Raw genomic sequence first — 24887 nt, 5'->3', positions numbered from 1 at the left:
CTTAAACGGGATCTTAGACTGTCCCGTACACTAGCTTAGATGCGAAGTTTACAGGCTTATCCCATACTCAAATACTCGAATGACGCATGTCTGCCAGTCGCAGTATTGATTTGCCAATTTACCTCATTTGGGGTGATAAGTTTGAGACGGGCCTATACCTTACCACACAATTGACGACATTTGTCCTACCCACTTCAATGGTCACAATTTGCGGTAGGGTTTCATCCCGATTTGGGACAATCTCCGAGTCGAAACCGACCGACGACGGCGAGTTGTTCAGATCTGATCGGACTGTGGCGAACACTGCGGTGGCTCGGGCGTCTAAGAAATGTTGATGACGCGATCCCCGTTCGGTACTACATATGTAGGCACGAGTATCGCAAGGTAATTTCGCGTTGTGACTCACAGCTTACAACAACTACGCGCACACAGCATTTGATCCTCTCCTCCTCACCTCGTGCCGCTATACAAGCGGCTTATTCATACGCATGTGCGGATGCACCATTCTCCAGACATGATGCCGTGGCTGACATCGTATGTGCTAGGGGTCGGCGCGTGCTTGACTCGAGTCTAATGTCATCAGAAAGCAAGGTAAATGAGACAGTCGTGGGTAGTGTTTGTAAGGCATTAGTAAGACCCGGGAAATCGACATCAACAAGCGCGGAATGGATTCGCATTCGCATCCTTGACTGCGTCCTTGTTGCCGCCTAGCCTTGTAGTACATAAGGTGAAAAGGCATTATGAAAGGGCGGCAACACACCGACATTTGCAGGGTGGACGTCTCAACTGCTACCTCCAAGCCCTGCAATATACCATCTTCCAACGGTACTATGTCTGACATTGAAGGTCAACAATGCGTAACCACACCTTCTAATTAATCCTGGGACTGACGCACCGAATTTAGGTAGCTGCCACTGCGGCGCGATCACGTTGCGCATCGTCGGTGGGTTCGGCGACGACGCCAAATCCTTCATCTGCCACTGCGAACCGTGCCAGGTGCTCTCCGGCAGTCGTAAGTTCATTCTTCGTCTATCCATCACTTCAACTCACTGGTACATGCCGTGCCCCGCAGTCTTCGCCTGCACAGCCTTCGTCGCATCCAAGAATTTGCAAGTCGTCCGGGGCACCCCGAAGCCATACAAGCAGTCCAGGGAGACAAACTCTTCCGGCATGCAGGTGACGCGGCACTTCTGCGGCGACTGCGGCACCCCGCTCTGGGGCGAATCTGAGGTGGCGCCCAGCGGGAGCTTCGTCAGGACCGCGCTGTTCGGGAACACGTTGCCCCCCAAGGCGGAAGTCTTCTGGAAGAGGGCTCATGGTGAGTGCGCTCGCAAGTGACGTCGTGATTGAGTGCTTATTAGGTGTTATTCTACAGAGTGGGAAAAGCCGATGGTGCCTCCCGGGGCGCTGTTCGAAGCGGGACATGGGCCTCTGACTGCTTGAACGGGAATACCATGGGACAGATCGGTATGACATAGATGCGCGCTCCAGTATCGTTGAACAAGTCGATGCGAGCAATAGGATGGTTGAAGTGATCGACACTACGCAGCGCCCACTGGTGACAGTGGTGTGCTCTCTACAGTGTACCTATCAGCTGAGTAAAACGCACTGCTTTGTCGGCTGCCATCTAATTTACTAGGACTCACCTTTATCAGCCTATCGCGTGCATGAGCGATAGATCACTCTTCCAACCTTGAAACGCCAGTTCTAGCCTTTGCCAGACGTTGCAGACAGATACCGCTCATCTTGTTATTGACGTGCGCCCTTCAATCAATCCTGACTATGATGCGCAGGCAGACCAGCAGAACGCCTGCCCAGACGCGCTCGCTCGGATCAGGACCACACAGCGGTACTAGGTGACGGCACTACATACAGTAAGTTATGAGGCTGGGCGCGGGCTAGTGCAGGATGTCCGCTCTAATCGCGTAAGGATAGGCGAGGATGTGGACCGGCGTTTGCATCACGATACGTACGTCTTGAGTGCATCGCAGTAAAATCTGCTGATGGGACCGATGACAGCGGTGCGATGGCGCCCACGACGTTGCCTAGACAGAGCCATGTGGTGAGTATATAACCACACATCTCGTCCGAGACGGCCAAGATAACTCTGCTTTGACTCTATCATGGCTGATATTGAAGGTCTGAGTGCGCTCCTTGAGACCGTAACCAAGCAGTATCGCTCACAGCAACACAGGGAGCTGCAACTGCGGCGCGATCAAGGTGCGCGTCATCGGCGGGTTCGGGGAGAACGCAAAGGCAGGCATCTGCCACTGCAAAACATGCCAATTGTTATCAGGCAGCCGTACGCTACGCACTACGTCGTAATCGTACTCACCTCTGACGATCATGACTCTGAAGTCTTCTCTTACCTCGGCTTCGTCTCGCGCGAGAACCTCAAGATCCTCCAAGGCGAGCCCAAGGGGTACAAGCAACCCGCAGAGGCAGCGCGGTCCGGGAAGGAGGTTATCAGGTACTTCTGCGGTGACTGCGGGACGCCCTTGTGGGCCGCGGCTGAGTCGGCGCCGGAGACGTACTCCATCAAGCTTGCGATGTTCGGGAACAGCTTGCCTCCTGCCATGGAGATCTTTTGGAAGCATGCTCACGGTGAGTCTTCACGAATTTCGTCTATGGTTATCTGAATTGAGTCCTCCGTGTGAAGACTGGCAGAAGCCGATAGTTCCAGCCGAGATGGTGTTCGAGGAGTGGTACTAACGGCTGTGAGTACGGTTATTTGATTGGTACCTTTGGGTGTGCAAGCGAACCACTGGAATGAAATGCTGCTGCTGAACAGTGAATTTGCGGCATATGAAGAGCGATGTTAGCAGGATTGTATGATGAGTATCCACGAGGCTCACCTTACTGTCATGACACAGCCCCGAACCTCACCGCCGCGGACAGTCATGAGTCTTCACAACAATCCATCCATCCATGCGATGACAATACAACATCATTATATACAAACCGGCGACTCCAGTCATCCCGCTCTATCGACTCCAGCCAGCCTGGATAAGTAGGTTGTTGGTTTCTCTTTCAGCGGGTGGAGGCATCCCATCCCTCGCGCTATACGTCGTGACCGCACAGTGAGTCAATGTCAGAAAGACTTGGAGAAAGAGCGCACAGGTAGAAGCTCTTGATGAGAGCCTCGACTTCTTCTGCCGACATCTTGATATCTGTTTCTCATAGTTAGTGGGTCAGAACACCTCCAGAGGAAACGTGCCTCACATTTCTTCGGGTCTGAACATGATATGAGCTGGTGATAGGAAGACTAGGTGATGGAAATGACACGTACTCTTACTGAACTCCTTCCCGAGGTTCTTCTGTATGAATTTCTGCAACGACGGCACGACCAGTTTGACCGCCTCCTCGCTAATCTGCATGCGAGCCTCCTCATCATCGTGCAGCACCCTTGCGAGCTGATGGCGCTCCGTCGTCTCGTCGAACAGATCAAAGAAGCGCGTGAACTTGTCCTTGATCGCGCTCTTGCTCTTATTCGCGTCGTCCGTGAGCGTCTGCAGCATTGGACTGAAGTTCGAGTCGAAGTACGCCGCCTTGGCCGTGCGGAAGTTCGACTTCAGCATGTCTTGCGTGGGCTTAGAGAGAAACCCGGAGAGTGCAGGCGAGGTCGGGTGTGTGATGAAGCGCGTGACGAGGTACGAGACGTTGTTCAGCAGGAAGATGGACCCGAAGGCGGGTCGTCGGTTGGAGTTGGCGAGGGCCTGCAGAGTGTTCAGTGTCATACTGACGAGGTCGTCTTGTTCCGTGTGTCAGCTGTCAGCCTTGTTCAAGGACGATAGATCACGTACATGTGAAGTGGTGGAGAATAGTATTCTCGTCAATATCTTGCCGCGCCGCCTTCGCGACTGTGGCGCCTTCACCCATCTTCCAGTTGCCATCTCCGAGACTGAGCAACATAGCACATACGGGTTCGCGCACGTCGGGCATCCGCTCGATGTAATCGACAGTCTGAAATACCCCGTTAATGACTCGCCATGGGCATAGGATAGATGGTTACGCACCGACAAAGTGGTGTCAATGACGCCCGTGCTAAGCTCCCCGCGACTGCTGCCCGCCGCCAACTTGATGTCCGCCAAGAGCTCGGGGAAGCTCCGCTGGCAGGTCGCTCTCATGCTCTGCAAGCCGTCCTTCAGCTCGTTCTCGCGCCGGCCCGCTCGGCGGACCATCGTTTCTTCCCATCGATCCTGTGCTGCGCCCATGCAGGAGAAGAGTGACAGTGCCATCGGTGTGTTCTTGGTGAGATCGCGCTTGATGAGCGAGCTGAGGGAGGAGAGGGTAGATGAGAACAGGGAGCAGAGCGGGTTCAGGAGCGTCGTGTAAGTGCTGTTGATTGAAGCAGGAGCCGTCAGAGGGGCGAGGGTGAGGAGTAGAGCGTATTCGGCCTAATATGCACCATGGATAGCATTAACAATCCATATAGAGAGGACACATGCGCGACTTACATCTGTGATGTTCAAGATATTGTCCATGAACGTTGCAAACTCCCGTCCGGTCGCAACGCCGTTAAGCGTCCCTGCACGTTCCACGACTCTCTTCCCGTAGACCTCCAAGCATTTCTTGCTCCATGCTCCACGCATATCGCCATATCCCTTCTGTGCTTCCTTGAGTGCGGACTGGATTGCAGGTGCCGCAGGGTGCGTCGGATGTGTCGGTGGTAGAGGAAGTGTTCGGAGGAAGGCGACAAGGGAGTGAAGGGTCTCGAGGATACTGGGCGGGAAAGGCATGGGCTCGAAATCAGGGCCATTGATGGGTGTGCCGGAAGAGGCCTCGGCGACGAGCTTAGTGTATAGTTGTACAAGCTTCTTCGCACCGGTCTCGACTAGACGCGCCTGCTAGCGGGTGAGGATGCGCAATAGCAGCAAGGGACTGACGCATACAGTCTCGACAGCGCCGATTTCCATGCTGCCAAACGCAATTGTCTGGTTCATACGGGTAACGATCTCAATGTACTCCTGAAGCTGCCCTGGCTGTGGGCTGCAGGGGCGTTCATTAAGAAAGAAACGCGTGGTGTCGATGGAACTTACCCGCGAAGCACCAAGGCCTCCTCCGCAGCGATTCCTTCCTGGTAGGCATGGATCTCGTCGATCTTGTTCAAGGCACTCTCGATATCTGAAGTATACCGAGTCAGATAGACGGAACCATGGTCATCTGACAAGCATACTCTTGGCTCGGCGTGTCAAGATTTGGGACGAGTTATACAACGGCAAAATGGACTTCTCAAGCTTGACGAGGCGTGCATCGAAACTAGACAGTATCGCTGCAAAGGTCCGTTACTTGATAGATAACTTTTGAAAGCGGCAATACATACAAGTCATTCGTTGTGATATTTGCCGCGTCTTGTTGAGATTCTGCTCCAGCTATTACATGCCTCCATCAGAATCTTCAATGAACACCAACGAGGAGGCCGTGGTGCACCAAGCCCTAACTTCACGTCGTGCAGCCTCGTTCATCCCCTCTCACTAGCCACCGCCACAATCAACAATAGATTTCGGACATACCAATTCTATCTCTGCCGTTTCGTCGTCCATATTGACTTGGCCGCGAGGCGAAGATTGAGAATGTAGGAGACCACACCAAGTAAAAGGTAGTAACAACCGCTTGCTGCGCAACAGACGCCCATACTTGGTATTGCTAGACGCCCGCTCAGCAGGTGCGATCTCGATCTACTCGGTCCTCCTTGCCACCTTCCACTTTCTTCCACTACGCTCGCGACGATTCCCTGCTTTTCGTATACGACTCTATCATGGAGGGGCCGCTAATAGACGATACACGAAGGCTAGATGATGAGGATACTTACGATGCAGAACAACAGGTGGCGCAGCAGTCGCGGGCCATCGCGGAGCGACTGCTCGCGCAAGAGAACGAACGCAACACTGTCGTAGAGGTGTACCGCGACGCTTGGCGCGACTTCTATAACTGGGAGCCCGAACCCTGTAGTTCGCTCATAAGGAGCCTCGCACCGGCCCACATCGAGTGGGACGAAGTGACTGCCGTGCCTCTCGACATCCCTGCCGAGAGCATGGTCGTCGACGAGGTTGTTACTAGTTTATTCCGGGTATTTGACCTCGAGCGAGATCGGCTCACGGTGTTGGATGAGGAGTTCATCCGTACCCCGGATTTTGCGCCCCACCCCAAGTACGAGGCGTGCACCCCTACGATGCACATCATCAAATCCGACGAAGAGACTGATTGGCTCCGCTTCATAACTTACGCCGGCGACCCTGGGTTTGCAGAGCAAGACTTGTTGCGGGACCATAAGCGTTATAACTGGCAAGATGGAATTCGTGATCCTGACGGTGCGCGCCCTATTCTATTGTGATCGTAATTTGCGATGATCCTATGGTCTTATTGAAGCGGACCTCATCGGGCTTGAAGCAATACATCGCTTGGAGGGCCGCTCGCTTTCTTATGATACAGTCGATGCACATTCAGTGCTTCCCCGGCTGTTGGGACATAATGGTCTTATCTGGCGCATGTCTCATAGGTGTGTGCTTTATACGCGATGATTGTGACGATTCAATAACATGTCTTATAGGGACCTGTGGCACTGGCCAGAACTTCCTGAGCTGCTCCATGTTCCACTTGATGATCATACTCTCAAGACTCAGGTCAATGAGTATGTGGACAAGATATGCCCACATATGGGCTGTCTGAACAACCTCTGTTTCCCACATAGTATGCTAGCCTGTCTTGAATCCATTGGGTTATTGACAAGTGGTCAACAGAGGAGGTTACTGAACCCTTTTTTGGGAACAATGTGCATGTCAACTCTCAAGTACTCAAACAGAAGGTACAGACACCATGTGGTGACATGTGCTGTGTTATGGACAGGGTATATAATCTTCTTGGCACATCATTGGGACCAATCCTCAACCATAGACAGGATATCATAGGCATGCCATCTATGGCTGAGATGCAGCTCATACAAGACATATTATCACTGTTGCCAGATGAAACCCCCTGTATACTTGCATCAATTGTCAGGCTACCATGCTATCAGGTATGATCATCCTACTAAGCATAAAACTACTTGAAACAGCATTTCATCAGGTATACATGCAAAGATGTCAATTATTTCCTGACTATAGTATCAAGCCAGTCAGACAACCAAACTTGGTACCGTTGATAAGCCACTTCAGTATGCCAGGGATCACCAATTCTATATATCTCATGATTGAGTTTGTATCCCTTCACAGATGATGAGGGTGAAACTCAAGCTGCAGGGTAGGTAATCAAAGGTATTATACATCAACTTCATATATTGATCTTGTGATAGAATTGACTTCTGCTACCACCAAGGGCCATGTGGAACTCAATGTCCTTGCTACAAGGCTAAAATGCATTGCAAGAGGAATTGCAGATGCAGTGAGAAGTGTATGATGCATTTTTCTAAAGCTTGGATTTCATAAAATGACCTGAAACTGACAGGCCAACTGAGGGCCAAAGGATGTAAATGCCAGAAGCCTGAGATATGCAAGAATACAGAGCGGTGTCCCTGTAGGAAAGCACTGAGAGAATGTGACCCAGAGATGTGTGGACCCTCCAAACTGAGGAAGTGAGTTTTTGTTTACTTTATCCCTATGATGATTTTGAGATTGAATCACTGTCCAGAAAAGGTAAATAAACTGCAAGTCATATATTGGACTTGATCTATCAATTATGCTGGCATTTAGGCAGGAGGCATCAATGCCCCAACACCCACCTACAACAAGCTACTTATCCAGTATGCTCTATTGATATGCAAGCTGTATGCAATGAAATACTTACAGTCTCTGCTCAGCAACTCATTGTCAAGAATGGCCAACATGGACAGGGCACTTTTGCTAATGTGGACATAGGAAAGGACACTGTCATTGGAGGTCAGTAAATCATAGCTATTAGCTTCTCCAGGCTCCTCACCCCTACATGACTAGAATACATTGCTGAGCTCTTCCCAAATGAACTGTCCCACTTCCTGCAGTATGCAAATAATCTACGATGGTTGACTGTCCACTGAGTCTGTATACCAGTGCACTTTTCACACACAGGCACCTCAACTACACATTCAATGTGAATGTCAGAGATGTCCTGGATGCTGCATGGGTTGGCAATGAAACCAGATATATGAACCATGCTAAGGGCAAGGCAGAGAATATTACAGCACATAGTGGGTGGTCCTATAGACTTTCGCAACGACATCTAATTCACATCTTCATGCATGCAGTGAAATGGGTGGATGGGGAGCTCAGAATAGCCTTTTCGAGCAGTAAGCCATTTCACAAGTCTTGTTATGACTTACCTGAATTTAGACTTTTTACAGCCAAGAGAATCAAGAAGGGTAATGAACTGCTGTTCGACTATGGAACTGAGTACTGGAAGGATCATGAGCAAGAGCCTTGATATACAGTACATGTTCAAGTTGTCGGCACTGGTGCGATGTCACACTACCGAGGGCATCCAGTATAGGACAAGAAAGAACACTATGTGCTGACCGAGTTCGCAATACATATCACCAATCCAATCAACTTGAAGATCAGGTACCGCGGTTTCAAGCCCCTGTCATGAACCAAGATATACCATAATGTGTGCAGATATCACACGACGACTAATCAGAGCATACTGTACAGAGTCCCGGACACTCCCCAACACCCATCATATCATATCATGACCGTGTCGTTAATTATAATGACGCACCGGACTCGTGATGAGACCCAGTATGGACCTGGAATGGCCGCCACGCAATGCTGTAGGAACTCGAGGGCAATATCCGATCCATCCATCCCTGACTGCCGAGCTTCGTTTGATCAGTCATTGACTTCGTCGCTTGAGTCGAGCAGGCTAAAAGAATATTGGCCAATTGTCATGGAGAGCGATAGCAAGTGACGTCTTACTTGTATTGCTTCATCAGTGAGCACTCCCCGCCATTCTCCAGATCGATGCTATACGAGTAGAAGTAGCCTTCCGAAGAAATGACCATGACTTGAGGCATTGTTCTAGATATTCCACATTAGTCAACCGTAGCACGACTGAAATAGCTCAAAACGTTGCTTACCCGCTGAGCGCGACAACGCACCGTGCACCGCTCGTAGGTAGCCGCAGGAATGCGAAGTCTCGCGACGGCTCCCACATCTCGGTCAGGGTATTGGGGAGGTATCCGCCGACGGAAGTTGTGAGGTTCTTCGTCAGACGCGCCGACCCGCGACGCAAGCTCGACCTACGGTTCTGTAAGCCATAACAGTGCTACCGACAGCAACGAGGACGTACGAGACACCCCCGTCCCTTTTCTTATCGACATACGCGTCATAGCCTCCATCCAACTGCCCTTCCCGACTGTCCACCGACTCCGACGGACTGGACGGTGTTTTCAGACTGCCCGCGCCGCCCTTCTGCTGGCCGAGCTTGAATATATGCACGGTATCGTGCGCCGAGCTAACCGCGAGTAGCGTCGAGACGAGGTTGAAGCTCATCGAGTGTATCCGCGTCTCGCGAGTGCCCCTGCGGAACTGGTATAGCTTCTCGGCGCCGGGTATGCTCCACACGCGGATGACGGTACCCTTGTCCGACGCGGTCGCCAGCAGCGTGCCCGTCGAGTTGATCGCAAGGAAGGAAATCGGCGATTTGTGTGCTTGGATGACGTTCGCGACCGTCAGCGAGCGCGTCGAGAACAGGAGCACGTCGCCGGTCTGCTGGCCAGCGAGGGTGGGCGACGCGGGCTGTGCAGACGGCTGCGCGAGCGGCGAGGTGGGCGAGGGGACTGGCGAGGGGTATGCAAGGTACGAGTTGTCGGAGGACGGGGAGAGCGCGATGATGGCTGGGCGGACCGGGTCGATCGTCAGCAGTTCGGCGCGCCGGAAGAGGGGGACTAACCGTCTGGGTTCGGTGTTGTCTCTATAACGTGCATAAGCCGCATATTCGAGATGTCGTAAATGTAGATCTCTACTTCGAGGACGATGACGAGCGTCTTGCGGTTCATCTTGACGGCAAGGATGGAGGAGGGGAAGAGCAGCTCGCAGATCATGGATTGCCGCTACCGAGTACATCATGAGCCCACATGCTATACAGGGGACAGTGAACGCACCTTCGTGTTTACGATCTGCAGCTTGCGGGGACTGGAGTGTGGGTGGTCCGCCGCACCGACCAACGCGAGTAACGACGTGCAGAACAACATCTCCACGATTCCCCTAGCCCCGTCATCTGCCACAGCCCATCCTTCAGCTCTCTCGGATCTTCCTGCGAGTAAAGTGCAGACGTACTCTTCGTGTATACGCGACCAAATGGATCTACGTTTGTGATGCTGTAGCCTTTCCGCGTCCCGACGGAGATGCACCTGCGCGCATAAGCCAGGCTCCGGACTGTCAACCCGGAGCACTCACGTAAAGTCTTGGTTGAAGTTGGCGAACAGCATGTTGGAATTGACGCGCTCAGCCATGGCGAAGGCTGGAGGGTTTTGAGAGGTCCAAGGCAAGCGGAATCCGAGAAGGTGCTCAGAGCACTGTACAACCGGCGAGCTTCACTTGGGCTTCCCGCGCTTGTGGCTGGTGGTCAGTAAAGGCAGTAACAAAGGCAGTAACTGAGTAAGCAAACGCTCTAATGTCAGTCAATTACTTGAGACTGAACGGTACTGATAAGTAGCTACTTCAACACAATCCGAGACATCTTCTCCCCTCTGAGGCACGTCAAACCGCCCACGTATAGCACAATAGGCGGCTTTAGAACGCGCTGACAAAGGTCAGAAATACAGCACGCCCGTCAAATCCTGACTTGACGTATTGCATCGTGTCCAAGTCGTCGTCGACATCGAAGTACAACCAAGGTACAACTTAGGTACCGTAAATTTCTCGAGCGAACGGGTATACATGTGTAGTGATGCACCTCCGAGTCCGAATACAGAAGGAACTATGCTAGATGTGGCAAGGATCATAGAAATGAAACAAGTCTGAACGAAACATACGCTCCATAAGGCCCATACACCACGAGGTGGTTTACTCATGCCCTCGGTTCGCCAGGAACACACCCATGTCGCTCTTCGTCCGCTGTACACCGCGCAAACCGATGCTTGGGAAGTCCCCGGGTTCCTTTGCATCCTCCTGAGCGATCGCATGCTCCCGAGCCAAATCTAAGGTCCCCCCGGGGAAGCCTTCGAAGTGACTGTCCGATTCCGCAATAGGAGCGATGGCAGTGCCAGGTTGGTCGAATGCAGTCTGGTTGGGAGGCGGGGAAGGCAGCGAAGGCGATTGAGATGTGAGGAGTGAAGACGTCGAGTGCGAGCGCTCGTCAGACTGCTTGGACGACAGCGACTTGCCCCGCGACCTCTTCTTTTTCTTCGGTGGTACTGGCGCGTCTGCCCCAGAGGAAAGGGCTGGAGAGGGTAGAGGGGACGCCTGGGAAAGATAGTGATGGTTGTAACGCAGATAATCCGTGTTTGATATCGAGGCGGACGTGCGGGATTGAGAGTCGGACGCGCTTCCGCCGACAGGCACGCCATTAGGAACGCGTCGAACATAGGTCTCCGCACCAAAGTCAGCGTCTTCCTCGACAACATCGTCACCGTGGGCAAACGGGCCAAACTCTTCCTCGAACGGAGAGCCCGTGGACACAGAGCCAGAGCCGGGCCCGACGGACTGAGCGCCTAGCGCGGGTCCGCTCCCCTACGTGCGCACATCGCTCAATGACGACCCTGACAATGGCATGGGTGACAGGACGTACCGGGAATCCCTCAAACTCCTCTTCTCCATGCTGTTGTATCCCCATAGCCATAGCCAGTGCCATCCGCTTCAGCTCCTTCCTCTCGCGCCTCAGCCTCCGCCGCTCCTCCTTCGCCTTCCTCTGCTCCTCCTCCGCAGCTGCGGTGGCCGCTGCAAGCCGCGCGATCGCTTGCTCGTCCAACGCAGATGCATCAAGCGGTGCAGCATCCGAGTCTAGAGTAGACGTGGATATCGTCCTCGACCGCCTGCTCGACCCTCCCTCTTCATCATCCGAGTCGAGGTGAATTGGTGGTCGACCGAACAGACTGTATCCGAAGAGCGTGACGCCCTTTCGTGGCTTTCGACGCTTTTTGCGACGACGTTCGTCACCGATGTTGGAATGCAGCGACAGCGTCTCGGCGTCTGGAGAGTCAGAGCCGGCGAGCAGACCCTCGAGCTCGTCCGGGCGTGCGCGGGGCGGCGGAACGACGAAGTTCAGGCCATTGCGCTGGCGCGCTCCGTAGTGTTCTTGTTCTTGTTCATGGTCATGGTCATGATGGTCGTCAGGGGATCTGAAGCAGAAGAGACACGAGGAGAACGCCGCCTGGATGCTGTCCGACCATGAGAAGTGTAGATTGGCCATTTAGGACCACCTATTCCTCGAGAAGACGGCCAGAGTACTATGCCGCTGGCTTCCCTTCGACTCCTTTAGGGGCAAGCTCAGCTTGGGAGGGGAGAGGGGCAGCTGCAGGCTGTGTGGATGACGAGGAGACTGGGATGGCGGCGGCCGATATATTCGGAGTAGCTACTGCTGTACTACATGCGCGATCATGTGATAATGATCCCGGTATGAGCTGGCGGTCAGTACTAATTCTGAGTCGCCTCGCTCAGACTGCCATAACTTACTTAGCTGAAACTGAGTCCTAGATTTCAACGCTGAAATTTCTAATCAGCATTCACATGCCTGTACTTAATGGCCGGGATAGCATTCGCAGGGGTCGACGACGATGACCAGGACTTCTTGTAGGGGCTTACCCGGTAACTACTCTCGAGATCTCACAACGCGGAGCCATCCATGAGAACATTCATTGCAACACGAAATCATAATACGTCTACGCCAGCGCAATATCATTGTCCTACAGTTTTTCTTCCCATCCCTTTAAACATTGTCATTGCAGCGGAGCCCTACAGGCGCAGAATGAGCTGCTTCACGCCCGACATCCACAAGCCAATATCATCCGTGAGCGAACCCGTCGTGAGGAGGTCCATGTGCAGTGCCATGGCCCCATCACGATCGTGAGCCTCGATCGCTATCACACCTGTCAGCCCCAGTAAATGCGTCAGCATGCTATGATACGCGCACCTCGAGACAGTACGAGCAGCTTTTCTTGCACGGGCTTCGACAATGTATCGCAATTGAGTGCGTCGAATAGCGGATTGATCCTCCTTTCAAGGTCATCCACAAGGCGTTTTTGTGAAGGCTATATATCTTATCAGCACGAGCCACAGACAGTTACTAGCAGGCAAGACTTACCGGGGTGGTCTGCTTCAGCCGCTCCAGTTGGCCAGAAAGTACAACGTACACCGGTTGTATCTCGTCGGAGATGTGGCTACGGTCACCAGGAGCTGCGAAGGCGTGCGTCAACTGGGAGAGCGTACGTTAGACATAATCATGCTCACGATACTTCGACGGCGGCGGGCCTGTACGTCCCAGCGCTGCCGAGCCATTACCAGTCGGTGCACCTCGCGGCGGGCCGTGCGGGGGGCCCTGAGGGGGCGCACCGCCAGGAGGAGCGTTCATCCGCGGCAGCGGGGGCGCAAACTGTCCTTGCGGGCCCGGTTGCTGCTGTTGCGGCGGCGGGGGATGAGCGAACTGCGACTGGCCAGGAGGACCCATCGGCGGCGGGCCGTGGGGCGGGGGTGTCGGGTGCGCATACGGACCAGACGGACCCGGCACACCCTGCGGCGGAGCACCAGGAGGCAGTCGACCCTGCATGGGAGGCGGCGTCTGGCCGGGCAGCGTAGGCGCCGGCCCGTATGGACTAGAGCCAGGTGCTTGCGGCGACCGTGTCATGCCAGGACCGGGCGGCGGCGACATCATCATTCGACCAGGAGGGGGAGCCATGACATTGGGGGGACCCGATGGAGGACGCGGGGGAGGGTATGGTCCCGAACCACCCTGCGGCGGAGGCGGCATACGCTGGCCCTGGGGTTGTGGCGGAGGTCGTTGTTGTACGCTTCCAGGACGCGGAGGTGGTGGCAAGCTAGGCTGTTGACCGTGACCGAAGCTCGGCGTGCTAGGCAGGCTAGGAGACATCGGCGCGTTGGGGAAGGGAGCAGTGATGGCAGCCGGTCTGCTATTGGGGCCAGTGCCGCGTCGCTGCGCGATGCTTGATGGCGCATCATTCCATCCACCTGCGTCACGCTTCGGGGGCGGCGGCGGGCCGGACGGTGTTGCATTCGCAGCTCTTGGCGGCGGAGGAGGGAGGATGGTAGGTGGGGGAGGCACCTGACCGACAACTGGCTGAGGCTGAGACGCTGGGCGGCCGTACGGGCCTGCGTTGGGATAGGTCATCGGGGCCGTTGCCTGATATGGTTGTGCTGGTTGCGTGGCCTGGACAGGAGGCGCGTACAGGTTTCCTGCAGGAGCGGCAGGAGTATATCGGTTGGCCGCATTCGGAGCGCCCGTCGAACCGTTACCATACGGGTCGTACAATGACGACGGTGCCGCAGGAGCCTGAGTTGCGACGGCCGGTTGAGTGTGAGTGGGGGCGTTGTATGCCGGATACCCATACGCCGAGCTGGAGGAGGTCACTGGGACTGCCTTGGCAGTTGCTTGTAACGAGGCAGACCGTGGAGGAAGCCGCTGCTCTCCAGAGGCCTTCAGTAGACGGTCCCTGATGACCTTGAAATCCAAAGGTGAACCTGCGGAACCTTGGTACTCATCCGGAGTGAGCTTGAGATACGCAACAGCCTGCTTAGCCAGCCCCTGAGCAGCGAGCAGGTCAGCATACTCGAAGTAGCGATCGTAGAGGCCGGAGAGCTTGTAGGTGATGTCATCCACGTCCTCGCCGTTTGTCTTCTGACTCAGGTCCGTATCCTCATACTTGATCGCGCTGCGGAAGACAGTAACCTTCTCGATGAAGGTCTGGAGAGCAAGCGCGTGCGCAGTGTATCGAGAGCCCTGCAGACTCTCGTCCTGGAGTAGACGATGCTCCTCCTCGGCCAGGTCTTCGATCCAGATGTTCACCAATCGCTCGAGACGACCGGCAGCGAGGTACGTCAGGGTTGCATTCCTCCTGAATTCCGCCGCCTTGTCCTCGGCTTCAGGAGCGCCTGACACCTTCGCGAGGCTCGACTGGAATTCGAGACGCTGGCCGAGCTGTTCTGCAAGGCCAGAGAACTCCTCCTGACTGGCGAAAGTGCAGAGAACGACGAAGATCTCCTGCCACTCCTGAAGGTCGGCATTCTGGACAATATCAGCAAGGTCGTTGGTGACGATCGACTGAAATAGACGCAAGTACGGTAGAGTAGTGGTCTGGCGTTCGAAGTACGCCTTCTGCGTCTTCTGCAAAAGCTGTGGACCACCTTTGACCGCGAGCAGGATGGCGTCTGCAAAGCGATTAGACGAGAGACAGAGAGACACCGCGGAGTCGAAGTCGCCGAGAACGAGAGCCTTCGTAACCAAGCGGTCAGTCTCAGACTCGTCGGGGGGATAAATCTTGAATGTGTTGCTCTGCAGAGCCTCAGATGCCACAGAGGACGGTCCCGAACCAATTGTCGCCGCCACGGAGGAGTCCAGACCGTAGTTCCTGTGCGGGATCTGGATCTGATCATCGTCCCTCTGCCCAGTACCAATGCTACCGAAGAAGTCGGCGGCAGCATCTGTTTGCGGCGTTCCGATGATATCGTCCCCGAAGAGACTGGGGGCAGTAGTAGTAGACTCGGCATCGGCTACAGGGATGTTGGTGTTATCTGACGCGGCGCTTGCGCTGACCTCAGACGGCGTCGCTTCCGCTGCAGTGGAACCGGTCTCGTCAATATCCTCTCCCCCACTGTCAGAGCGTGCTTCGCTCTCGGGTTCTGCGAAGGAGACCACGGGCGGCTTGTAGCCTGTATCAGAGGCTGCCTCGGTGATGTCATCCTCGATGGGTGTCGCAGAGGCTTCAGCGGAGGCCGTCAACTTTTCGACAGCTTCTGCCACGCGAGCGGCCACCTCCTCCTTCGAGAACCCAAGCAGCGTGATGAGCTCATCCCTCGAGTTGGCCTTGAACAGGCTGAGCAGCGCCTTCCAGCTAGCAGAAGCCTCAGCAACCTTGCCTTCCGACGTCTTCTCCTCCGCGAAGGTGCTCAGAGCCTCGCCCTCATCCGCGGCCTGCAGCTTCGTTGCGCGTTCCGCGATCGACGGCTCAGTGACGACCTTCCGGGTGTGCACAACGCTGCTTTGCGTCTTGCCCTGGGCAGAGGGCAGGTTTGAGACGCTGACCAACTTGCCGCCGTAACCGAACGAGCTCGAGACAGGCCGGCGCAACCACTTCGGCGGGTGTTTCAGAGAGAGAGTCGCCTGCGACGCGCGAGAGAAACCAGGAGCGCCGAAGATATCAGAGCCGTCTGACTGCGGTGTGACGGGCGGCACATGCGCGGCCTCGTTCGTGGACTGGATAGAGTGGATACCGATGGTGCCGTCGAAGAACGCGGTGGCAAACAGGTCAGGGTTCCGGGGACACCACTGCACCTGGAACGCCCAGTTGTCTGCAGACGGGAGCTGGGAGAGTGTCAGACTAGTGATACAAAGCGCCGTGTGCCACGTACCTCGCCGATGATCTCTGACGTTTGCGGATTCCAGCACAGAGCGCGGTTATCCTTGCCGCACGACAGCAGGAGATCCGGATCTTGCTTGCACCATGACAGCGACAGGACACCCTTCTCATGTCCGGTGAGGATCTGGGCGTAAGGTTAGCAAAAGTTGCATGCTGCCAGTATGGAGAACTACCTTCTCGGGCGCACGAGCGTTCCGCAGATCCCAAACCATGATGACGGGCGACGTGTCGTCTTCGGATGCAGTCACTAGACGTGTTGCCTACAGGACGATTAGCAGTATCCACACAAATTAGGCGCCTAGACGTACGTTGTCGGGATGCCATGCGACATCGCTCATGCCACGTCTACCACCCATAGCCATCCCGCCGCCAAATCCTTGCATGGCACCTCCCATTGTACCGGCACCACCACCGTAAGTCAAGGCTGCGACCTCCCGCTTGCCTCGAAGATCCCAAACAACGGTGTAACCGGTACTGCTGGATGCCGCCAGAGCATATTGGACGTGGTGATTCCATGCGAGGGCCGTTATTTCGTCGAGTTTCGTGCTTCGCGTGCCAGGCGAGTAGGGTTTGCTAGGATCTCTAAGATCCCAGATGTAGATCTATGGTCCATTGTCAGCCATGCAATGAACAACGCACACGGCCTGATTGTAAGCGCATCAGCACTATAAGGGCACGTTTGCTGCACCGAAGCCATTACGCCTAGCGAGATGGCTTCATTCATATCCAGAAGCAGACTGCGTATAATTGGATGTGCTGTTGTATGGCACCATACGACCGTGCCCACGTAGATTTACGGGCCGCAGCTCGGAACCGAATGAGAGCACGTACCTCGCCATTGACCGCGCCCGACGAAAACAAGTTTGTTTGGATCGGGTTGAAGTCAAGTCCGCGTACTGGACCAGTGTGCGTAGAGTTGCGCAAGATTAGGGATTCTGTAGGGCTGTCGGACGTCTCACGACTGAACGGACGCGTTACGCTGGGTACCGTTACTCACTCCGCATGTGCGACAATCTTCGCAGGGTCCCAGATGTCCAACTCTCCGTTCTCCATACCCGCGACGAGCACCCCGCGCGGTCGACTTGCGTCCGTGTAGCCCCATGCTAACCGGTTGAATCTGCACACATTCGACGCGTCAGTGATCGTCAGTAGCAGGATTGAGCAGAGCTTCCGCTATACCTACCGTGATGTAGTCGTGACCGACGCTTTGGGCCCCGCCTGGCCCTCCTGACCAAGGTCATACTGTGTTTTGTCCAAGAAGTCCGGGGCCCATATTTCGAGTTGGCCATTATTACTGAAGGACTCGTCGAGTGCGCCCGCGACCGTTCCCGTCGCCAGCAGCGGCAACGATGGCGACGGCGACCATGCAAAGGTCGACGTCCTGTGGATTTCCTTGAGCTTCATGTCGCGGTGTAAGGAGAGATGGGGCGACGTGTCTCGGCGATGATGCGTAGCAAGTACAGCATTTCACGTGAATTATGAGAGTTTCCATATGTGGATTACTGCCACAAATTCAAGCCAAAGGGCGCGCACTGCCAACACTGACAATGAGCAGTCTGTAACTGAAGTGCACCGTGAAGACCACGTACGCTGAGTGGGCTGGGAAAGATCTGTCGCTTTGCGTGCCTCCATGCGATCAGTTGATTAATATTATACAGTCGCAGTAACAGTGCAGACTTTGCACTTCAATGCCACCGTAGGAGGATCCATTAATATTCTCAAACCCCATCACGTCCACTCGACGGGGATACTCGACAAACGACGACGACAATAAGAGTTCGTAAATCTGTGCGTTCCTACCAGTTTCACCCATCCAGTCATCGTGTTTGCCTCTCGAGACTTCGGTGCGGGTCACAAAGCGGCCGGCCTGCGGTTCCGTGGACTATTAAGGCACCGAACATATAGTACAAGTAGGTTGTTGTACAAACAGCAGTCCGACAGCAAACACGATCTGCACTTTCTCTTATATTAGTCCTCTGCCGCTGGATCTGACGGCTCCCCTGGCCTTTTCTCGCTGCCGGCTCCGGTTTGGTGCTGTAAAGCGCTCTTACGTATGAGACGACCAATAGGCGTAACGCAATACAGACACGCACCTGACGCAGCTTTGCGAGATGAATCTTCAATGTCTCCGCGTAGTTCTCAAAGCCAAGTGTGGCCATCGCATAGAGTATGTCCTCCCCGCCAATCGTCTTACGCTTCTCCATCTGGCATTTCTCGGCCGCCTCCGACGTGATGAAGCTGATGAACTCAGAGACGCACTCCTGCACGCACTCCTTCGCCTCCTTGGATATCTTCGCCGTACCCGGAACGGCTGCTTTCATGATGCGCGCAACGTTCGCAATCTTGGCCGCGCGGAGGCGTATGCGTGAGGTAGCGTGACCAAAGAGTCGATGAGAGAGGGCTCACCGGAAGAAAGCGGTCCTGTTCGCGATACTCGCCCACCTCCTGGTCCGTGATGGGTACGGGCTCCGGTGCAGGCTCGACGGTGGCTGGGGCGACGCCCGAGCCGTCGTCTTGAGGAGCGATATTGAGCGGTGGAAAGTCGGACATGGCAAGCTGTTGCCCTCGGTGGGCAGCCCTCTTCAGCCACTGTCAGTCTGCGTTCGCCGCGACACGAATTGAAGCGAATTGAGCGGTCGTCGCTGCGAGCGACGGGCGGCGCGGATGTGGACGACTTGGGCGGCGAGTGTTCTGGTGGGAAGAGAGGCGTTGTACGGCACGTGGCGCTCGTCGTCCGACGACCTTTGGGCGCGGTCGCGCGACGCGTCGAGCCAGACAGCGCGCCACGATCGCGTGTGCTAACACCGCTCAGCCAATCACCATCCGACTCTTTGCGACGACTGGGAACTACGAGCAAGAATGACCACCTGCGCCAGCGAGCTGCGAATAGGAAACAAGGTATTTGGAGACGGCTTTGCCGGCATTCAACAGTAGGTTCATCGGAGCAGTATGTTATAATTATCTGCTATCTGCATCACGAAGTGTCCGGTTCTAGATACGCAACATCCAAGTATAGTAGAGATCGCAACCAGCAGAATGAACAAAGGATGGATCCTTCCACGGGCAGCCAGTCATGAAGATATGTCCCCTAGGCGAGAGTGAGCTCGGCACCTGCGGGTATGTTCTTTCCTGTTGTGATCGGGCATACATCAACTTAAGAGTCAGACAGGTCGGAGCACTGGACGTACTCGCAAAGACGCCAATGCGATGATCGCCGTTCACCATAAATGCTGAGTAGATGCATAGCGTTCAATGATACTGGCAGCACACTACCGCATGGACAAACTCACTGGCAAGTCTACCAGTCGCTTTCGCCGCTGGAGCAGAGTTGATGAAGCGAGTCTCGTTCCCAGCATACGCACCGTCGATGTCGAAGGACTGATTCAAGTTATACACACCGTCTCGCTCTCCATCCCGCGCCAGGTGACTGCACCATGATGATGAGGCTCAAAACGCAAAAGAGTAAGTCCGTTTGCTTACACTCGAGCTTCGGAGGTCGTCTCGTAGATGAGCTCTCAGGCTCCAGCGTACTCTGCAGAGATATTGCACATCAGAAATGTGTAACATGAGCGGTCATAAAATGGGAGAGGTCATACCTGCAATGAGGTCCCCTTCCTTAGCGGACTCCACGAGGAACACGCCTACCGTCGACTCGTTGTGCTTCAACTTCAGAGACTGCGCAAACGAAGGTTCAATAAGTCATATTCACTCCTTGTCCATAGCGTATTTGTGCACTGCGCACTCACCTTTCGGCATCCCAGTTGTATCTGACAATTACGACATTGAAGTGAACGGGCTCCTGTAAAGAACGCACCAATTTTAACGCGTTTTAGTGTCACGCTATCGTTACTGAACTAGGCTCACCGTTCGAAGAAGACCCGAGACGTCCCGGAAACCTCGCCTCCCGCACCGGCTCATAACACGGTGTGCATAGCTCGGGGTCACACTCGCGACTCGCCCGGCGACACGGACAAGCTTGCGTGAGACACGATCGACGATTCTTCCCATCGCCCTTGCGCCCGCATTGGCATCCTGTCCACCGCCTGCCACCTGAATGCCTTTGAGTCAACATAGAGGATTGGAATTGAGAGCAGACAACATACATTTAGGCGAGCACCGACAGCTCCTGCTGCAGTGCGACTTGTTGAGGAAACACGCACACCGGGTTTGTGCGGTGCAAGGCCCGACATGATCACAGAGGTCGTTCAACCTTGAGAGTGGGTTCAAGTTGTCAGATAGCAGTGTGCTGATGATACATGAGCACTGACGGAGCAAACTGACTGGCGTAGGTATCCTCTGTGTCAGTCATTGTGAGCGTGATGGCGTGTAGAGCTCAGACTTTCCACTTACTATATTCATGAATTGATGCATCCTCACTGGCATCTGCTGGAGTAGCAAGTCTGGAGTTGGCATTCTGAGCATGCCACGGCGCCAATATTTCGCGCATGGCGGGTATCTGGTCAGAGTTGAGCAATTGACAGTTCAGGAGTACAGTTCGAGCAGTCTTACCTCTCGACATGGCTTACGACAGAGCACAGAGAGGTCGCATGGAGACATGCCCGAGTCTAGTTGCAACATCATGCGCAGCTCTGCTCTTTCAGAGGGCGTCCAGGCGATTTTCTGCAAAGAGAGCGGCAGCTTTCCAGTTAACAACCTCGAGTGCGTCGTGCGCGCAAAGTTCCCACTTCTTTCGAAACGTCACGGGGCCGTAGGAGGTAACACGAACTTCCGCAGTGAGGTTTCCCTTTTCTATATTTGTCTTCTTCACGATCGACTCGTAGTACGTGTTTAAACCGTTCGTCATCAGGTGCCAACGGTAAGGTCACCTGGCGCACATCTAAACAGACATCATCAATATTTGCATGCCAGGTAGGTACACACGGAAACGCACTGTGTGTCAAACACGACGCTTGCATGCAGCTCAAGTTCGAGCAAATCAGCGAGAGGTCGTCTTGTAGGCGCGTGCGCAGGTCGCTTGCGTCGGGGACGGTGAGGTCGAGCAGAGGCGGATAGTCCGCTCGAGAGGAGCCTGGCCAATCTATGATGTCGCTATATCCGTATGCATAGGGAGTCAAGTCACACCACAAATGGACGACGGGTCAAGACCGTACCTTTGTTTGTTTTGTCCCTTTAGGGTCACTGAGGGCGGAGCCCTATGTAGACCTGACCGTACCTTTGCGTGCTGATCCAAATTATGCCCCACGCCCCCGTGTACGTTTTGAGTGGCCTGGGTAGGACGTCGGCCTCGTCAATGTGCGCTATCGGGATGCCGTATCTGTAACACAGTCACAGAGCTGTTTCAAGAATGATTGCATTCACTGAGCCAATGGCAAAGCATTGACAGAGATGGGATACTGTTCAGCGACAACACCAGTCGGCTCTTGAAGACTTACAGTCAGGATCGACTTCTTTCTCTTGAAGTTGCCACGCCAAGTGTTCGTAGTCTGCACAATATTCAGCGGCATTGAAGGTGGGGTCATCCGCAAGTGGTATGAATTTCAGATCGCTCGGGTCGTCTCCCTGGAGTAGGTTGGCCGGGATAGGCGTGCAGCCCTGGTAGGATGAGCAAGGCTCGAAATCCGTCAATGTAATTGTCTCCATTTTGACCGCATCCTCGGTCGAAATGGAGTCTCCGTAGAGTTCAAGAACCAGGAATGTTTCTGTAGCCCTTGATTTCGTGCCATCCACATGGTTGAGTGGTGTTGAATCCCCGCTCGTAGGGAGGTAGGCACCGTTTGCGCGAAGGGGTGCTTGCTGATAATCGACACTCTTCGCTTTACTATCGATAGCTGCAACTTGAAGCGTTTCTGTCGTAAAATTTGCCTCCCATGCACAGAACTCGACCCAGACTTCTTTGAATATTGTTCGAACTTTCGCAGCCGTGCGGGCTGACGTGTGAGGCTGAGGACGATTCCGAGCCTGAGATTGCATTACTGCCGTGAAGATATATGCACTCTGACTTTTATGAATTTTAAGAGAAATCACTCGACTTGGAAAGATGTACTTCTCTCAACTGACGATGGCGCTGCTTTCTTGAATCCGTCCTATGCCTCTGTATGACACTGCATTCGAAGGTTACCAGTATGAGCCTGTTCGTTGTGAAGCTCCTGTCAATGACGCGTAGAATGATGCACAGAAGGTCCTTACATCCACCAGCACCCCTCGACTGGGATAGCCTGTGGTATTGTTCGCGATGAAGGAGTTGGTGAAGGTTCGCTTCGACCCTGTTGGACGGACTTCGAGTTGGTCCTACTACACCTTCCTTTCTTGGACAACGTTCAGTTACCATCAAATTCAATTCTAGCATCTCTTCCAAGATCGCTTTCCCCGGCCGCCTCAGGCAGTCACTAGTCAATTCCTGGCCTGCAGCTCTCACGAAAGTTCACTACACACCAGATCCTCGCAGGTCCTCGCACGATGCCCGCACCCACGAAGTTCACCACATACATTGACGAGCACGCCGATGGCTTCATCCAGCGGCTCAAGGAGGCGGTAGCGATTCCGAGGTATGAAACCCGCTCGCAGAGCTCATCATCGAGCTCATCTGGATTGTACAGTGTGAGCGGCGACCCGAAGCACCGCCCCGATGTCTTCAAGATGGGCAGCTGGCTGCAGAGTCAGCTCGAGCAGCTCGGCGCGCAGACAAAGTCGGTCGACCTCGGCAAGCACGTCATGGACGGCCACGAGCTGCAGTTGCCGCCCGCGATCTTTGGCCGCATTGGCGACGATCCCAAGAAGAAGACGATCCTCATCTACGGACACTACGACGTGCAGCCTGTGAGTCGTCCGCATGAGGGTGTGCGAGTTCGGCCGACTGAACTGCCTGAGTTGCACAGGCGAACAAGAGCGATGGGTGGGACACGGAGCCGTTCACGCTCGTCGTCGACAACGCCACGGGCAGGCTGATTGGTCGTGGGTCGACGGATGACAAGGGCCCGATTCTCGGATGGCTCAACGTCCTGGAGGCGCACAAGGCGCTGGGCCTCGAGCTCCCCGTCAACCTGCGCTTCTGCTTCGAGGGCATGGAAGAGAGCGGCAGCGAGGGATTGGACGAGCTCATTGCATCCGAGGCGGCGAAGGGCAAGGATGGCTGGTTCGGTGGCGTAGACGCCGTTTGCATCGTAGGTGCACAACCCCGTCGGTCTGCACTTGCACTCATGCACTTCGCGACAGTCCGACAATTACTGGCTGAACACCCGCACGCCGTGCCTGACCTACGGTCTTCGTGGGCTGGTTTACCTCAAGCTCACCGTCTCCGGCCCCTCACGCGACTTGCACTCCGGTGCTTTCGGCCGCGCGGTGCACGAGCCCATGACCGACCTCGTCATCCTCATGAGCAAGCTCGTCGCGCCCGACGGCAAGATCCTTATCCCTGGCGTGGACGAGATGGTCCCCGCTGCGAGTGAGGAGGAGAAGTAAGAGGCTTCGTATTTTGTGCTGGCGACAACCTGACGAAAGTCTGGCCCGCAGGAAGATCTACGACAACCTCGACTACAGCATCGAGGACATCGAGGAGGCCGTCGGCGCCCCGATTGCGCTCTCATCGGACAAGTCGACCGTGTTGATGGGCCGCATGCGCTACCCATCGCTCTCGCTGCACGGCATCGAGGGTGCATTCTATGGCGCGGGTGCGAAGACGGTCATCCCCGCGAGCGTCTCTGGCAAGTTTAGCATTCGGTGAGTCGCGCCAGTCATCGTTTGTGCACCAACTGCTGATAGCAGTCATAGTCTGGTCCCGCCCCAGACACCGGAGACGGTCGAGCCGCTCGTGCAGGCACACATCCTCTCGGAGTTCAAGAAGCTCAACACGAAGAACAAGCTCAAGGTGGAGAACCTGCACGGCGGCAAGCCCTGGATCGCGGACTACAAGCACTGGAACTACCAGGCGGGAATCAAGGCGACGGAGGTACGGGCCTCCTTTCTTTGATCGCTACAGTGGCTGAGTATTTCGTGCAGGCTGTGTACAAGCGGACCCCCGACCTTACGCGCGAAGGTGGTTCCATCCCCGTCACGCTCACGTTCGCGGAGAGCCTGGGCGTAAATGTCCTTCTTCTGCCCATGGGTCGTGGCGACGACGGTGCTCAGTGCGTCCCGTTTATCTGTCTACTGCTGCCGCGTGCTAACTATTCGTCAAGCTCGACGAATGAAAAGCTCGACAGGTCCAACTTCATTGAAGGCGTACGTTGTTACTACCTATCCTAGCATCCTGCAAACTGATGGGTTCTCTACAGAGCAAGCTGCTGGGCACCTACCTGTATGAAGTCAGCTCAATCGCCGCATGAACAACCCATGTTGTAAGGGGGCCACGGTATGGGGCACATGGGGCGAGTGGGTGCAGTAACTGACATGTATTCATTGCTGTATGTACAAGACGGGGCTGTATCAATGC

The 24887-nt window shown here is 54.8% G+C and overlaps 10 protein-coding genes across 10 annotated transcripts; 4 read left to right on the top strand and 6 right to left on the bottom strand.

The window, feature by feature from the left end:
* The first annotated feature begins 490 nt into the window (after positions 1–490).
* On the top strand, positions 491–1578 carry C8Q71DRAFT_787223 (Mss4-like protein). The gene is made up of 4 exons (XM_047925168.1): positions 491–846; positions 905–1012; positions 1073–1318; positions 1376–1578. Exons 1-4 carry the CDS (start codon positions 741–743, stop codon positions 1441–1443), a joined length of 528 nt encoding a protein of 175 aa, XP_047773444.1. The 5' UTR covers positions 491–740; the 3' UTR covers positions 1444–1578.
* A 503-nt stretch (positions 1579–2081) lies between these two features.
* C8Q71DRAFT_787202 (Mss4-like protein) lies at positions 2082–2795 on the top strand. The gene is made up of 4 exons (XM_047925167.1): positions 2082–2139; positions 2195–2302; positions 2359–2604; positions 2660–2795. Exons 1-4 carry the CDS (start codon positions 2124–2126, stop codon positions 2710–2712), a joined length of 423 nt encoding a protein of 140 aa, XP_047773443.1. The 5' UTR covers positions 2082–2123; the 3' UTR covers positions 2713–2795.
* Positions 2796–2824: 29 nt separating this feature from the next.
* C8Q71DRAFT_787194 (Cullin repeat-like-containing domain protein) lies at positions 2825–5613 on the bottom strand. Its single transcript, XM_047925166.1, has 12 exons — positions 5514–5613; positions 5324–5372; positions 5177–5272; positions 5040–5124; positions 4893–4989; positions 4458–4844; positions 4017–4397; positions 3804–3963; positions 3290–3751; positions 3223–3234; positions 3119–3170; positions 2825–3060 (listed from the first exon to the last, which is right to left on the bottom strand). Exons 1-12 carry the CDS (start codon positions 5541–5543, stop codon positions 2985–2987), a joined length of 1887 nt encoding a protein of 628 aa, XP_047773442.1. The 5' UTR covers positions 5544–5613; the 3' UTR covers positions 2825–2984.
* Positions 5614–5688: 75 nt separating this feature from the next.
* On the top strand, positions 5689–8526 carry C8Q71DRAFT_377375 (uncharacterized protein). The gene is made up of 16 exons (XM_047918162.1): positions 5689–6311; positions 6370–6499; positions 6551–6690; positions 6741–6847; positions 6899–7015; positions 7066–7153; positions 7212–7239; positions 7292–7389; positions 7444–7570; positions 7627–7631; positions 7689–7738; positions 7796–7874; positions 7929–7974; positions 8025–8161; positions 8219–8260; positions 8315–8526. The coding sequence occupies exons 1-16, from the start codon at positions 5759–5761 to the stop codon at positions 8392–8394; spliced, it is 1827 nt and encodes a 608-aa protein (XP_047773441.1). The 5' UTR covers positions 5689–5758; the 3' UTR covers positions 8395–8526.
* Positions 8527–10423, bottom strand: C8Q71DRAFT_886932 (WD40 repeat-like protein; the record flags this gene model as incomplete). Its single annotated transcript, XM_047928583.1, has 8 exons — positions 8527–8832; positions 8886–8987; positions 9047–9208; positions 9259–9805; positions 9862–10021; positions 10073–10188; positions 10248–10321; positions 10368–10423. 8 exons carry the CDS (start codon positions 10421–10423, stop codon positions 8799–8801), a joined length of 1251 nt encoding a protein of 416 aa, XP_047773440.1. The 3' UTR covers positions 8527–8798.
* A 188-nt stretch (positions 10424–10611) lies between these two features.
* C8Q71DRAFT_787178 (uncharacterized protein) lies at positions 10612–12456 on the bottom strand. The gene is made up of 2 exons (XM_047925165.1): positions 11701–12456; positions 10612–11642 (listed from the first exon to the last, which is right to left on the bottom strand). Exons 1-2 carry the CDS (start codon positions 12319–12321, stop codon positions 10977–10979), a joined length of 1287 nt encoding a protein of 428 aa, XP_047773439.1. The 5' UTR covers positions 12322–12456; the 3' UTR covers positions 10612–10976.
* A 288-nt stretch (positions 12457–12744) lies between these two features.
* Positions 12745–18030, bottom strand: C8Q71DRAFT_787175 (uncharacterized protein). Its single transcript, XM_047925164.1, has 10 exons — positions 17682–18030; positions 17496–17615; positions 17330–17441; positions 16807–17100; positions 16672–16758; positions 16491–16622; positions 13359–16443; positions 13213–13304; positions 13042–13159; positions 12745–12988 (listed from the first exon to the last, which is right to left on the bottom strand). The coding sequence occupies exons 1-10, from the start codon at positions 17900–17902 to the stop codon at positions 12864–12866; spliced, it is 4386 nt and encodes a 1461-aa protein (XP_047773438.1). The 5' UTR covers positions 17903–18030; the 3' UTR covers positions 12745–12863.
* Positions 18031–18181: 151 nt separating this feature from the next.
* C8Q71DRAFT_787172 (histone-fold-containing protein) lies at positions 18182–19277 on the bottom strand. The gene is made up of 3 exons (XM_047925163.1): positions 18905–19277; positions 18592–18840; positions 18182–18532 (listed from the first exon to the last, which is right to left on the bottom strand). Exons 1-3 carry the CDS (start codon positions 19046–19048, stop codon positions 18467–18469), a joined length of 459 nt encoding a protein of 152 aa, XP_047773437.1. The 5' UTR covers positions 19049–19277; the 3' UTR covers positions 18182–18466.
* Positions 19278–19586: 309 nt separating this feature from the next.
* C8Q71DRAFT_911440 (uncharacterized protein) lies at positions 19587–21703 on the bottom strand (the record flags this gene model as incomplete). The annotated part of the gene is made up of 14 exons (XM_047929134.1): positions 21610–21703; positions 21390–21547; positions 21184–21335; positions 21008–21118; positions 20849–20954; positions 20767–20794; positions 20602–20708; positions 20363–20548; positions 20245–20297; positions 20095–20173; positions 19979–20012; positions 19789–19925; positions 19687–19728; positions 19587–19627 (listed from the first exon to the last, which is right to left on the bottom strand). The coding sequence occupies exons 2-14, from the start codon at positions 21412–21414 to the stop codon at positions 19587–19589; spliced, it is 1101 nt and encodes a 366-aa protein (XP_047773436.1). The 5' UTR covers positions 21415–21547; positions 21610–21703.
* Positions 21704–22915: 1212 nt separating this feature from the next.
* C8Q71DRAFT_717311 (CNDP dipeptidase) lies at positions 22916–24780 on the top strand (the record flags this gene model as incomplete). The annotated part of the gene is made up of 9 exons (XM_047921156.1): positions 22916–23004; positions 23056–23275; positions 23335–23619; positions 23672–23913; positions 23969–24175; positions 24227–24404; positions 24455–24582; positions 24634–24676; positions 24730–24780. The coding sequence occupies 9 exons, from the start codon at positions 22916–22918 to the stop codon at positions 24778–24780; spliced, it is 1443 nt and encodes a 480-aa protein (XP_047773435.1).
* Between the last annotated feature and the right edge of the window lie 107 nt (positions 24781–24887).

This window comes from Rhodofomes roseus, assembly GCF_022264815.1.
Source record: "Rhodofomes roseus strain CIRM-BRFM 1785 chromosome Unknown C8Q71scaffold_33, whole genome shotgun sequence".
In the NCBI taxonomy this organism is placed as follows: Eukaryota; Fungi; Basidiomycota; class Agaricomycetes; order Polyporales; family Fomitopsidaceae; genus Rhodofomes; species Rhodofomes roseus.
Note: the sequence above shows the minus strand (reverse complement) of the source record. Positions and strands in the feature narration are given on the sequence as shown.

Coding starts and splice junctions, on each gene's coding strand:
- C8Q71DRAFT_787223 (XM_047925168.1), top strand. CDS start 741: ATGAAAGGGCGGCAACACACCGACATTTGCAGGGTGGACGTCTCAACT. Junction 847..904: donor TACTATGTCTGACATTGAAG/GTCAACAATGCG, acceptor CACCGAATTTAG/GTAGCTGCCACTGCGGCGCG. Junction 1,013..1,072: donor CCAGGTGCTCTCCGGCAGTC/GTAAGTTCATTC, acceptor CGTGCCCCGCAG/TCTTCGCCTGCACAGCCTTC.
- C8Q71DRAFT_787202 (XM_047925167.1), top strand. Junction 2,303..2,358: donor CCAATTGTTATCAGGCAGCC/GTACGCTACGCA, acceptor ATGACTCTGAAG/TCTTCTCTTACCTCGGCTTC. Junction 2,605..2,659: donor CTTTTGGAAGCATGCTCACG/GTGAGTCTTCAC, acceptor CTCCGTGTGAAG/ACTGGCAGAAGCCGATAGTT.
- C8Q71DRAFT_787194 (XM_047925166.1), bottom strand. CDS start 5,543: ATGGACGACGAAACGGCAGAGATAGAATTG. Junction 5,273..5,323: donor AATATCACAACGAATGACTT/GTATGTATTGCC, acceptor GGACCTTTGCAG/CGATACTGTCTAGTTTCGAT. Junction 5,125..5,176: donor CTTGACACGCCGAGCCAAGA/GTATGCTTGTCA, acceptor GGTATACTTCAG/ATATCGAGAGTGCCTTGAAC.
- C8Q71DRAFT_377375 (XM_047918162.1), top strand. CDS start 5,759: ATGGAGGGGCCGCTAATAGACGATACACGAAGGCTAGATGATGAGGAT. Junction 6,848..6,898: donor TGTGCTGTGTTATGGACAGG/GTATATAATCTT, acceptor AACCATAGACAG/GATATCATAGGCATGCCATC. Junction 7,240..7,291: donor GGTGAAACTCAAGCTGCAGG/GTAGGTAATCAA, acceptor ATCTTGTGATAG/AATTGACTTCTGCTACCACC.
- C8Q71DRAFT_787178 (XM_047925165.1), bottom strand. CDS start 12,321: ATGGCCAATCTACACTTCTCATGGTCGGACAGCATCCAGGCGGCGTTC. Junction 11,643..11,700: donor AGGAGTTTGAGGGATTCCCG/GTACGTCCTGTC, acceptor GTGCGCACGTAG/GGGAGCGGACCCGCGCTAGG.
- C8Q71DRAFT_787175 (XM_047925164.1), bottom strand. CDS start 17,902: ATGAAGCTCAAGGAAATCCACAGGACGTCGACCTTTGCATGGTCGCCG. Junction 17,101..17,329: donor CGGGCGCGGTCAATGGCGAG/GTACGTGCTCTC, acceptor AATGGACCATAG/ATCTACATCTGGGATCTTAG. Junction 13,305..13,358: donor CCCGCCGCCGTCGAAGTATC/GTGAGCATGATT, acceptor ACGCCTTCGCAG/CTCCTGGTGACCGTAGCCAC.
- C8Q71DRAFT_787172 (XM_047925163.1), bottom strand. CDS start 19,048: ATGTCCGACTTTCCACCGCTCAATATCGCTCCTCAAGACGACGGCTCG. Junction 18,841..18,904: donor AACAGGACCGCTTTCTTCCG/GTGAGCCCTCTC, acceptor CGCGCGGCCAAG/ATTGCGAACGTTGCGCGCAT. Junction 18,533..18,591: donor ATCTCGCAAAGCTGCGTCAG/GTGCGTGTCTGT, acceptor AGCGCTTTACAG/CACCAAACCGGAGCCGGCAG.